We start from the raw sequence: 12,812 nt of genomic DNA, 5'->3' as shown, positions 1-12,812 counted from the left end.
GCTCTGAGCCTGACGCCGCGCTCAACCTTGATACACCTGAAGGGGACGCCATAGTAAACTACCTTATAGCGTCCATCAATCAGGTGTTAGAACTTTCTCCTCCAACTCCTCCGATTGAGGAGTCAGCTTCTCAGCAGGAGAAATTCCAATTTAGGTTTCCCAAACGTACACGGAGTGGGTTTCTTGATCACTCCAACTTCAGAGATACAGTCCAGAAACACTGAGCTTTTCCGGATAAGCGCTTTACTAAGCGCCTTAATGACACACGTTATCCCTTCCCCCCTGACGTAGTCAAGGGTTAGGCTCAGTGTCCCAAGGTGGATCCTCCAGTCTCCAGACTGGCGGCTAGATCCATAGTTGCAGTGGCAGATGGTGCATCACTCAAGGATGCCACTGACAGGCAGATAGAGCTCCTGATGAAATCCATCTATGAAGCTATAGGCGCGTCTTTTGCTCCGGCATTCGCAGCCGTATGGGCACTCCAAGCTATCTCAGCTTGTCAGTCTGAGATTAATGCAGTCACACGTGCCTCTACTCCGCAGGTTGTGTCTTTAACCTCTCAGGCGTCGGCTTTTGCGTCCTACGCCATGAATGCTGTCCTGGACTCTGCGAGCCGTACGGCAGTAGCATCCGCCAATTCAGTGGCAGTCCGCAGGGCCATGTGGCTACGTGAATGGAAGGCAGACTCTGCTTCCAAAAAGTTCTTAACCGGTTTGCCATTTTCTGGCGACCGCCTGTTTGGCGAGAAATTGGATGAAATCATTAAACAATCCAAGGGAAAGGACTCGTCCTTACCCCAGTCCAAACCAAACAGACCTCAACAACGGAAGGTACAATCGAGGTTTCGGTCCTTTCGGCCCTCAGCCAGGTCTCAATTCTCCTCGTCCAACAGGCCACAGAAGGGTCAGAGGAACTCTGATTCATGGCGGTCTAAGTCACGTCCTAAAAAGACCGCCGGAGGAACCGCTCCCAAAGCGGCCTCCTCATGACTTTCGGCCTCCCCAAACCGCATCCTCGGTCGGTGGCAGGCTCTCCCGCTTTTGCGACGCCTGGTTGCCACATGTCCAAGACCGATGGGTGAGAGACATTCTGTCTCACGGTTACAGGATAGAGTTCAGCTCTCGTCCTCCGACTCGTTTCTTCAGAACATCTCCGCCCCCCGAGCGAGCCGATGCTCTTCTTCAGGCGGTGAGCACTCTGAAGGCAGAAGGAGTGGTGATCCCTGTTCCCCTTCAGCAATGGGGTCACAGTTTTTACTCCAACTTGTTTGTGGTGCCAAAAAAGGACGGATCTTTTCGTCCCGTTCTGGACCTCAAACTGCTCAACAGACACGTGAAAACCAGGCGGTTCCGGATGGAATCTCTCCGCTCCGTCATCGCCTCGATGTCCCAAGGAGACTTCCTAGCATCAATCGACATCAGGGATGCTTATCTCCACGTGCCGATTGCACCAGAGCATCAGCGCTTCCTGCGTTTCGCCATCGGGGACGAACACCTTCAGTTCGTGGCACTGCCTTTCGGCCTGGCAACAGCCCCACGGGTCTTCACCAAGGTCATGGCAACAGTGGTAGCAGTCCTACACTCTCAGGGACACTCGGTGATCCCTTACTTAGACGATCTTCTTGTCAAGGCCCCCTCTCGGGTAGCATGCCAACACAGCCTGAACATTGCTCTGGAGACTCTCCAGAGATTCGGGTGGATCATCAATTTCCCAAAGTCAAAATTGACACCGACCCAATCGCTGACATATCTCGGCATGGAGTTTCATACTCTCTCAGCGATAGTGAAACTTCCGCTGGACAAACAGCGTTCACTACAGACAGGGGTGCAATCTCTCCTTCGAGCCCAGTCGCACCCCTTGAGGCGCCTCATGCACTTCCTAGGGAAGATGGTGGCAGCAATGGAGGCAGTTCCATTTGCGCAGTTTAATCTGCGTCCACTTCAATGGGACATTCTCCGCAAATGGGACAGGAAGTCGACGTCCCTCGACAGGAACGTCTCCCTTTCTCGGGCAGCCAAGGCCTCCCTTCAGTGGTGGCTTCTTCCCACTTCTTTGTCGAAGGGGAAATCCTTCCTGCCCCCATCCTGGGCTGTGGTCACGACGGACGCGAGTCTGTCAGGGTGGGGAGCGGTCTTCCTCCACCACAGGGTTCAGGGTACCTGGACTCAGCCAGAGTCCTCCCTTCAGATCAATGTTCTGGAGATAAGGGCAGTGTATCTAGCCCTAAAGGCGTTCCAGCCGTGGCTGGAAGGCAGGCAGATCCGAATTCAGTCGGACAACGCCACGGCGGTGGCATACATCAGCCACCAAGGCGGCACACGCAGTCGGCAAGCCTTCCAGGAAGTTCAGCGGATTCTGCTGTGAGTGGAAGCCACAGCCTCCACCATCTCCGCAGTTCACATCCCGGGCGTAGAAAACTGGGAAGCAGACTTTCTCAGTCACCAGGGCATGGACGCAGGGGAATGGTCTCTTCACCCGGACGTGTTTCAAGAGATATGTTGCCGCTGGGGGAAGCCGGACGTCGACCTAATGGCGTCCCGGCACAACAACAAGGTCCCGGCATTCATGGCACGGTCTCAAGATCACAGGGCTCTGGCGGCAGACGCATTAGTTCAGGATTGGTCGCAGTTTCGACTGCCTTATGTATTTCCTCCTCTGGCACTGCTGCCCAGAGTGTTACGCAAGATCAGGTCCGACTGCCGCCGCGCCATCCTCGTCGCTCCAGACTGGCCGAGGAGGTCGTGGTACCCGGATCTGTGGCATCTCACGGTGGGCCAACCGTGGGCACTACCAGACCGACCAGACTTGCTGTCTCAAGGGCCATTTTTCCATCTGAATTCTGCGGCCCTCAACCTGACTGTGTGGCCATTGAGTCCTGGATCCTAGCGTCTTCAGGGTTATCTCAAGAGGTCATTGCCACTATGAGACAGGCCAGGAAACCAACGTCCGCCAAGATCTACCACAGGGCGTGGAGGATCTTCTTATCCTGGTGCTCTGATCAGGGTTTTACTCCCTGGCCATTTGCCTTGCCCACTTTTCTGTCCTTCCTTCAATCCGGGATGGAAAAGGGTTTGTCTCTCGGCTCCCTTAAGGGACAAGTCTCGGCGCTCTCTGTGTTTTTTCAAAAGCCTCTAGCCAGGCTTCCACAGGTACGCACGTTCCTGCAGGGGGTTTGCCACATAGTCCCTCCTTACAAGCGTCCGCTAGAACCCTGGGATCTGAACAGGGTGCTAACGGCTCTTCAGAAACCACCTTTCGAGCCAATGAGGGATATTTCTCTTTCACGCCTTTCGCAGAAGGTGGTCTTCCTAGTGGCAGTCACATCACTTCGGAGAGTGTCTGAGCTAGCAGCGCTGTCATGCAAAGCCCCCTTCCTGGTGTTTCACCAGGACAAGGTGGTTCTGCGTCCGGTTCCGGAATTTCTCCCTAAGGTGGTATCCCCTTTTCATCTCAATCAGGATATCTCCTTACCTTCTTTTTGTCCTCATCCAGTTCACCAATGTGAAAAGGATTTGCACTTGTTAGATCTTGTGAGAGCACTCAGACTCTACATTTCTCGTACGGCGCCCCTGCGCCGCTCGGATGCACTCTTTGTCCTTGTCGCTGGCCAGCGTAAAGGGTCGCAGGCTTCCAAGTCAACCTTGGCTCGGTGGATCAAGGAACCAATTCTTGAAGCCTACCGTTCTTCTGGGCTTCCGGTTCCTTCAGGGCTGAAAGCCCATTCTACCAGAGCCGTGGGTGCGTCCTGGGCATTGCGGCACCAGGCTACGGCTCAGCAGGTGTGTCAGGCGGCTACCTGGTCGAGTCTGCACACTTTCACGAAACACTATCAGGTGCATACCTACGCTTCGGCAGATGCCAGCCTAGGTAGGCGAGTCCTTCAGGCGGCGGTTGCCCACCTGTAGGAAGGGGCCGTTTTACGGCTCTTGTACCGAGGTATTATTTTACCCACCCAGGGACTGCTTTTGGACGTCCCAATTGTCTGGGTCTCCCAATGGAGCGACAAAGAAGGGAATTTTGTTTACTTACCGTAAATTTCTTTTCTTCTAGCTCCTATTGGGAGACCCAGCACCCGCCCCTGTTCCCTTCGGGCTGTTGTTCTTTTGTGTACACATGTTGTTCATGTTGAATTGTTCTTGGTTCATGGTTTTCAGTTCTCCGAACATCCTTCGGATTGAATTTACCTTAGACCAATTTATAAGTTTCCTCCTTCCTGCTTTTGCACCAAAACTGAGGAGCCCGTGATGCACGGGGGGGTGTATAGGCAGAGGGGAGGGGTTTACACTTTTAAGTGTAATACTTTGTGTGGCCTCCGGAGGCAGAAGCTATACACCCAATTGTCTGGGTCTCCCAATAGGAGCTAGAAGAAAAGGAATTTACGGTAAGTAAACAAAATTCCCTTCTTTCCCGATTTAAAGTCTTGTGGTGGCAGTCAGGGTAATACCTTTTGGGCTTCATGTCAGCTATGAATTGGCAGCTGCAATCAAGCCCAGGGGTTAGTAATGAATAGGCATTAGGCATCTATCAGGCACCCCCATTACTAGAATGGTAAGTATAGAGTTAAAACACACACACAGAAAAATAATTTATTTGAATAAAAACTAACCCACAGTGCCTCGTTCACCAGATTATTAAATAAAAAAAATCCTCGAGTTCCAATGTAATTCAATTGGTGAATAAATACCCCCCACAATCCCTCATTCACCAATTTCTGATTTTAAATGTGTGTTATTAATAAAGATTTTTTTTTTTTGCATTTTATTATTGGTTGTGGTGTGCTCTGCTTTTCCTGTTTCCTTTTTCTTGGTTTTCACATATTTGCATTACCAACATTGAGCACCCCTTTTTCATATGTATTTATTGCTGTGCATTTCCTCTACTTGGTACCTAGCCCCTAATAATATCTGCTTCTGTTTGAAAAAAGGGGGCATTGCCACACCCCCTGTTCTCAGACTGCAGAGAAATGGTTACATCAGGGGGCTGGCTGTTACTAACAGCATAGAGCAGGCAACGCCTCCTGTTCTCAGAGTTTAGAGAAGCAGCTATTATCAGGGGTCTGGCTGTTAGGCCGAAGTCACACTTGCGTGTGACTCTTGCGAGTATCGGATCACACTGCCCGGACCGGCCGCGGCTCTCCTGACAGGAGCAGGTCAGCATCATAGAAATACATACAGCGGAGCCGCTCCTGGCAGAAGAGAAGCCAGCCAGTCCGGGCAGTGCGATCAGATACTCGCACGAGTCACACGCAATTGTGACTCCGGCCTTCCTGGTAGCATGGAGCAGGCCACACCTCCTATTCTCAGACTGCAGAGAAACTGCTATTATCAGGGCTCTGGCTGTTTTTGATGGCTTGGAGCTGGCCACGCCTCCTGTTCTCAGACTGCAGAGAAACTGCTATTATCAGCAGTCTGGCTGTTACAGCATGGACCAAGCCACACCCCCTGTTCTCAGACTGCAGAGAAACTGCTATTATCAGGAGTCTGGCTGTTACAGCATGGGCCAAGCCACACCCCCTGTTCTCAGACTGCAGAGAAACTGCTATTATCAGGAGTCTGGCTGTTACAGCATGGACCAAGCCACACCCCCTGTTCTCAGACTGAAGAGAAGTGGCTATTATCAGGAGGCTGGCTGTCACTAACAACATGGAGCAGGCCACACCCTCTGTTCTCAGACTGCAGAGCAGCAGCTATTATCAGGGGTCTGGCTATTACGAACAGCATGGAGCAAGCCACACCCCCTGTTCTCAGACTGCAGAGAAGCTGCTATTATCAGGAGTCTGGCTGTTACTAACAGCATGGACCAAGCCATGCCTCCTGTTCTCAGACTGTAGAGAAACTGCTATTATCAGGAGTCTGGCTGTTACTAACTGCATGAAGCAGGCCACACACCCTGTTCTCAGACTGCAGAGAAGCAGCTATTATCAGGAGGCTGACTGTTAATAACAGTATGGAGCAGGCCGCACCCTCTGTTCTCAGACTGCAGAGCAGCAGCTATTCTCAGGGGTCTGGCTATTACTAGTAGAATGGAGCAGGCCACGACCCCTGTTCTCAGACTGCAGAGCAGCAGCTATTCTCAGGGGTCTGGCTGTTGCTAACAGCATGGAGCACACCACGCCTCTGATGTGTGATGTGATGTCCCAGAGGGGAGGAACAGCAGATAGAGTAACTTCAGAGTCACACTGAATTACAGGTATTGTGAGGATAATGAAACTACACTGTGCATCTCATCTTTATAGTTTGAGGGCAGGGACAGTTGAAACATTTTTTATCTCCCTGTAGTACTCCTTTAAGTCAGTGTAGCCTTACATTACAAAACTAGCAAAAAATGTAATGATTTCTTATAGCAAGCAATCAGAATCTAGTTTAAATATTTCTAAACTGTCCCGTGAAAATGTGGTTGCTGGTTACATTTTATATAATAACTTTATAAAGTAAAAGAAATCTGTCATATTCCTTTCTTATGGGGTATTCAAATCTTTACATTTTCTGGCCTGTTACAAAGATTTGATCTGAACTTTGGAACACCTGCCAATTCTGAGATTATAGTGAATGGGGAAATGCCTTTAAAGGGTATATCTGGGACTTTAAAAAATTAAAAAAAAATAATGCTTAAGCACTAACAGGCAGGTAGTTGTTGCCTACATGCCTTTGTGCCCAGTGCCGTTCTTCACATATACAGAGCGATCACAGACTGCTCCTGCAGGCGATTCAGCTGCTTCTGCTGATGTCGCGTCAAAGAACGGTGACTTCTTTTCTGCTCTGCTCTGTGGTGAAGATAGATAAGAAAAGGTTTTGAATGCCGTGCTATCATAGGCAAGCGATGTTGATCAAATATTCAAATAGTCAACGCATTTCTGAGGTCGCAGCCTCCTTCATGACAATCATTTGTTGATTTTCTCTGTAGTCCTGATGAAGGAGGTTGCGACGTGTGAAACACGTTGACTTGACCTGCACATGAATAAAGAGAATATTTAATCAACATCACTTCCCTGTGATAGCATGGCATTCAAAATCCGTTCTTATCTATCTTTATCATTGCATCCCCCAGGGCTGCTGCTATCACTATATCCATGCTGTTACAGGTGTCACAACTGTCAGAACTCCATCAGATGAGTGTATTAAAGTACATTTACTTGACATTGTATATCGGATAAGACCCTATTGTGCTATATCTCTCCACAGTTTCTTTTCCCACCCTACTCTGTAGTCATGGTGGGACAGCCAATGTTATGCTGATTGACAGCCATCTCCTCTAGTTAGGCAGCAGGGAGCCAGCTGTCAATCAACATGACGTCTGTTGTCCCGCCCCATCTACAGAGCAGAGCTGAAAAGAATCCTCACTTCTTGACGAAACCATTGTATAACAGGCAGGAGCAGTTTGTAACCACTCTGTACCGGCAAAGAATGGCAACAAATAGATAGATGGCAACTACCTGCTCATTAGTCCTGGATATACCCTTTACATCTAACATATTAATGTAACAAGACTGTCGTCCTCATAATAATAATATTCACCTACAATCTGTGTTCTCATTTGAATTTGACAGGTACACGTACGAACGAATAGATGGAAGAGTAAGGGGTAACCTCCGTCAGGCCGCTATTGACAGATTCTGTAAACCAGACTCTGATCGCTTTGTATTCCTGCTCTGCACTCGGGCAGGAGGCCTGGGAATCAATCTGACAGCTGCTGATACTTGCATTATCTTCGATTCTGACTGGAACCCGCAGAATGATCTACAAGTAGGTTAACAAGTTCTCAATCTTTCTTTATAAATATTTTTAATACTTTTCTATCTTTCACTTTTACACTTGAATTATGTTCCCATTAGCTAAATAAAAATCTATATATATATATATAATTGCCCCTGTCTGTCTGTCTGTCTTGCTCCAAAATTGTGTCCTTACAGTGACAACCGTCGGATTGGCCGCCGGGCTCGGCCTAGCCCCGCCTCTCCACATGGATTGGCCGCTCGGCCTGGCCCCGCCCTCGCATGGATTATCCGTTTGGCTAGGCCACGCACGCGATGCCCGCTAGGCCACGCACGCGATGCCCTCTAGGCCACGCACACGATGCCCGCTAGGTCACGCCCCCGCACGCGATGCCTGCTAGGCCACGCCCCCACACGCGATGCCCGCTAGGCCACGCCCCCCACTATGCCCTCTAGGCCACAGCCCCTCACATTATGCCCGCTAGGCCACGGCCTCTCACACTATGCCCGCTAGGCCACGCCCCCTCACACTATGCCCACTAGGCCACGCCCCCTCACTATGCCCACTAGGCAATGCCCCCTCACTATGCCTGCTCGGCTACGCCCCCCCGCACACATTGGGCACCTGTACACCTCCCCCCCCCCCCCCCCCCCAGGACAACTCCTCCAATTATACTCCTCTTTCCCCAGGACTACTACTCCCATTATACTCCTCCTATTATAATCCTATTATACTCCTCTCTGAGGGCTTCGCAGCATGGGGAGTGCAGCATGGGGGATGGAGAACGATGGGGGTGGACCACGATGGGGGGTGCCCAGAATGAGGGGATGAAACACAATGGGGGGTGCGCAGCATGGGGGATGGAGCACAATGGGGGGTGCAGCATGGGGGATGGAGCACGATGGGGGGTGCCCAGAATGGGGGGATGAAACACGATAGGGGGTGCGCAGCATTCGGGATGGAGCACAATGGGGTGTGCGCAGCATTCGGGATGGAGCACGATGGGGAGTGCAGCATGGGTGATGGAGCACGATGGGGGGTGCAGCATGGGGGGTGGACCACGATGGGAGGTGCCCAGAATGGGAGGATGAAACACGATGGGGGGGTGCCCAGAATGGGGGATGGAGCACGATGGGGGTGCGCAGCATGGGGGAAGGAGCATGATGGGGGGTGCAGCATGGGGGTGGACTACGATGGGTGCACACTGTCACGAACCACCGGGGGGGTCACTCAGAAATCCCCCGCGCTGGCTACCAGTACGTCACAATCGGGGGGTAACAAGTGGGGGTCAGCCCTCCTTTATACCTCCCGACCGACAGACAGAGCACGTGACGCGCTCTCTAGCGCCCCTCTTATAGTCAGGCCAATTATGGAATTGCCCGACCATAAGCAAGGAGGCCGCTATACTACTTATGCCGATTATTGAAGGGTCCCCGGTGAGAGTAAGGTATATATTCCCCCGACCTCCGCGGGCGGAATATATAAAATCTCCCCGAATCTCACTGGCCTCCCCACAATAATCCTTGGCACAATTCGCTGCCACCAACCGATTTACGGTAACTATTAGCCGAACACACAGACGTGGGATTCAAGATCGAGATAACAGAACAGCCCAAGATTAATTATATAATTTAATCAGCCTAAAGCACACTAGAACTACAATATATACAATAGGGAATCTACAGAATATACATATGTCAGAGTACAGTTACAATCAAAGCATGGGTTACAAACAGGCATACACAGTTCCAGCAGTTACCTTGTTGCGTCTGGCCACAGGGGGGCGCTGTACCCAGGTTTCTAGGATCCTTCCCACAGATGTTTCCTACACGTGCCCCCAGCGAAAAGAACACTGGAAAATGGCCGAAGTAGGGTTATCAACCTGGGCCAATCCAGGTCCCCTCCTACCTTAGTGACCTCAGAGGGAGCACTGCTCCACCCCTGGCTTGAGTTATGGACAATCCACAACATGGAATATGGGCCATAACTTTGCCTGGGAGCGTCGTAGGCGGACGCCAATGCTCTCATTGTGACAGTTATGAATTTAGCTACAGAACGAGGGGACTCATGACCCGTCTGCCAGTTCCCCATTGGCTGATATCACGCCTGGGGCATTTCCCAATGTCCTGCTCCCATAAAAAGGGTGTGCCGGCATCGTCCGCATGCGGAGACACCATTTTTATGGTTGCCATATTTATCGGAAATATGGCTTGCGAGATATGAACCATTTTTTACTGGAGTCGTTCTGTCTGGCTATTTCCATAGCCTTGCTAACTAGCTAGCAGCCCCCACTACAGGGTCACGGCAGGGAGTCATCCTGTGTCCATTGTCCCCAAGCCACCTAATTTCCATATCACAGGACATGGCCATGGAGGTGTAAGTGGAACACTGAGAACAAGAAGGGAGGGGGCACTGCCAGGGAGTGATGAGGGATTATGACTGGAGTCATAATTCATCTTCATATCCCGGGATTTGCCTCACACCTCCCCCCTTTTGAGGGCGCTAGGGGGCAGCACACTCCGGTGTTCCCCCGTGCGCCCGTCCGCGACCTCTCCTTGTCGGGACAGCCCGTCTGCGTTACCGTGGTCACGGCCCCTTTTGTGGCGAATGGTGAAGTTGTATTGCTGGAGCGCAAGGCTCCATCGCAACAATCGCCCATTCGTCCCAGAGACGGTGTGCAACCAGCTGAGGGGATTGTGGTCCGTCTCCACGATGAAGTGGCGCCCGTATAGATAGGGTTGCAGACGCTGCAGGGCCCACACTATGGCCAGGCACTCCTTCTCCATCGTGGAATAGGCAACTTCCCTTGGTAACAGCTCCCTGCTCAGGTACAAGACTGGGTGCTCTTGGCTCGCAGAGTCCACCTGGCTGAGCACCGCACCGAGGCCGAAGTCACTGGCGTCGGTCTGTACTACAAACGGCCGCGTGAAGTCGGCTGCCTGTAGCACGGGCGGGCTGGACAGGGCGTCCTTTAGGGCCCGGAAGGCTGTCTCGCAGTCCATTGTCCAATCGACTGCAGAGGGCAGCTTCTTCTTGGTGAGGTCCGTCAAGGGCTTTGCCAGGCTACTATAGCATGGAACAAACCTCCTATAGTACCCAGCGGTCCCCAAGAAGGACATCACCTGCTTCTTGGTCCTGGGCGTGGGCCAGGATGCGATGGCTTCCACTTTCTCAGGCTCGGGCTTCAGTGTTCTCCCACCTACCCGGTGACCGAGGTACTGGACCTCGCTCATGGCCAGCTGACACTTTCCCGGCTTGATGGTCAAACCTGCCCGGTGGATCCGCCTGAGCACCTGTGCTAGATGCTCTAGGTGGTCCTCCCAGGTGGGACTGAAGACGGCAATGTCATCCAGGTACGCGGCCGCGTACCCTTCAAGTCCCTTGAGCAGGGTGTTGACCATCCGCTGGAAAGTGGCAGGGGCATTCCTCATCCCGAATGGCATCACCGTGGACTCGTACAGTCCAAATGGGGTAATAAAGGCAGAGCGTTCCCTGGCCTTGCGAGTCAGGGGGATCTGCCAATATCCCCGGCTCAGATCCATGATGGTCAGGTACTGAGCCCCGGCCAACTGATCGAGCAGGTCATCGATGCGTGGCATTGGGTACGCATCGGCGACCGTGACCGCATTGAGCCCCCTGTAGTCCACGCAGAACCGAGTGGTTCGGTCCTTCTTAGGGACGAGGACTACAGGCGAGGCCCAAGCGCTGTTGGATGCCTGGATCACCCCCAGCTTCAGCATCTCGTCAATCTCCTGGCGCATGTGTTGCTGCACCTCCAGGGAGACCCGATATGCTGAACGCCGGATCGGGGGATGATCCCCAGTGTCCACGTGATGGACAGCCAAGTCAGTCCTTCCGGGCTGGTTGGTAAACAACCCCCGGAAGGGGTGTAGGGTGGCCCACAGCTGGGACCGTTGGTCCTCCAAGAGCTGGTGGCCAACCTCCACATCCTCAATGGATCCGCCTGCCCTAACCTGGGCTAGCATATCCAAGAGGGTTTCCGCTTCTCCCTCCTCGGGCAGGTTGCACACGGGGAGCGCACATGCCTCCCGCTCATGATGTGCCTTCATCATGTTCACATGGAAGGGCTTCCGCCTTCCACGGGCAGGGTCCAGGGTGACCAGGTACGTTACAGGGTTGAGCTGCTGGTACACGAGGTATGGGCCTTCCCAGGCTGCCTGAAGCTTGTCCTGTGGTACGGGGACCAGTACCCACACCTTTTGACCCACTTGGTAGGTCCTCTCACAAGCGTTCTGGTCGTACCAACGCTTCTGATCGGCCTGGGCTTGAGCCATATTGTCGTGTACCAGTTGCGTCAAGGCCTGCATTTTGTCCCGGAAGCGCACGACATACTCGATAACCGACACTCCAGGGGTGGCCAAATCCCCTTCCCAAGCCTCTTTCACCAGAGCCAGGGGGCCCCGCACACGTCGCCCGTACAGGAGCTCAAACGGTGAGAATCCTGTTGAGGCCTGTGGAACCTCCCGGTAAGCAAATAACAGGTGTGGGAGATACCGCTCCCAGTCACGCCCATGGGAGTCGACCAACATCTTAAGCATCTGCTTTAAGGTGCCATTGAACCGCTCGCACAGGCCATTAGTCTGTGGATGGTACGGGCTGGCCACCAGATGTCGCACCTGGACTTGCTTACAGAGGGCCTCCATCAGCTGGGACATGAATTGGGTCCCCCGGTCAGTGAGCATTTCCTGGGGAAAACCCACTCGGTAGAAAATCTCCAGCAATGCGGTGGCCACCTTGTCAGCCCGAATGGACGACAAGGCCACTGCTTCTGGGTACCGGGTGGCATAGTCCACTACCGTCAGTATGAAGCGTTTCCCGGAGCTGCTGGGGATGGCCAGCGGGCCGACCAGATCCACAGCCACCCTCCTGAAAGGCTCATCGATGATTGGCAGAGATACCAGTGGGGCTTTGGGGCGTGGCCCCGCCTTCCCCACTCTCTGACAGGTTTCACACGAACGGCAGTAGGCAGCCACATCGGCCCCCATTTTTGGCCAGTAGAAATGCTGGTTTAACCTGGCCTTGGTCTTAGCGATCCCTAGGTGTCCGGCCATCGGAATCTCATGTGCGATCCGCAACAAC

The 12,812-nt window shown here is 52.7% G+C and overlaps 1 protein-coding gene across 3 annotated transcripts in view; it reads left to right on the top strand.

Annotated features, from left to right (window-relative positions):
* CHD6 (chromodomain helicase DNA binding protein 6) overlaps window positions 1-12,812 on the top strand; it is a 338,823-nt gene that overhangs the window by 233,851 nt on the left and 92,160 nt on the right. For all 3 annotated transcript variants that reach the window (XM_075349913.1, XM_075349914.1, XM_075349912.1), the window contains exon 17: window positions 7,547-7,742. In XM_075349913.1, the coding sequence (XP_075206028.1) occupies window positions 7,547-7,742 (196 nt within the window). The remainder of the gene's footprint in view (window positions 1-7,546; window positions 7,743-12,812) is intronic.

Source organism: Anomaloglossus baeobatrachus, chromosome 5 (genome assembly GCF_048569485.1).
Source record: "Anomaloglossus baeobatrachus isolate aAnoBae1 chromosome 5, aAnoBae1.hap1, whole genome shotgun sequence".
Taxonomy (NCBI): domain Eukaryota; kingdom Metazoa; phylum Chordata; class Amphibia; order Anura; family Aromobatidae; genus Anomaloglossus; species Anomaloglossus baeobatrachus.
This window is presented reverse-complemented; position numbering and strand designations above follow the sequence as displayed.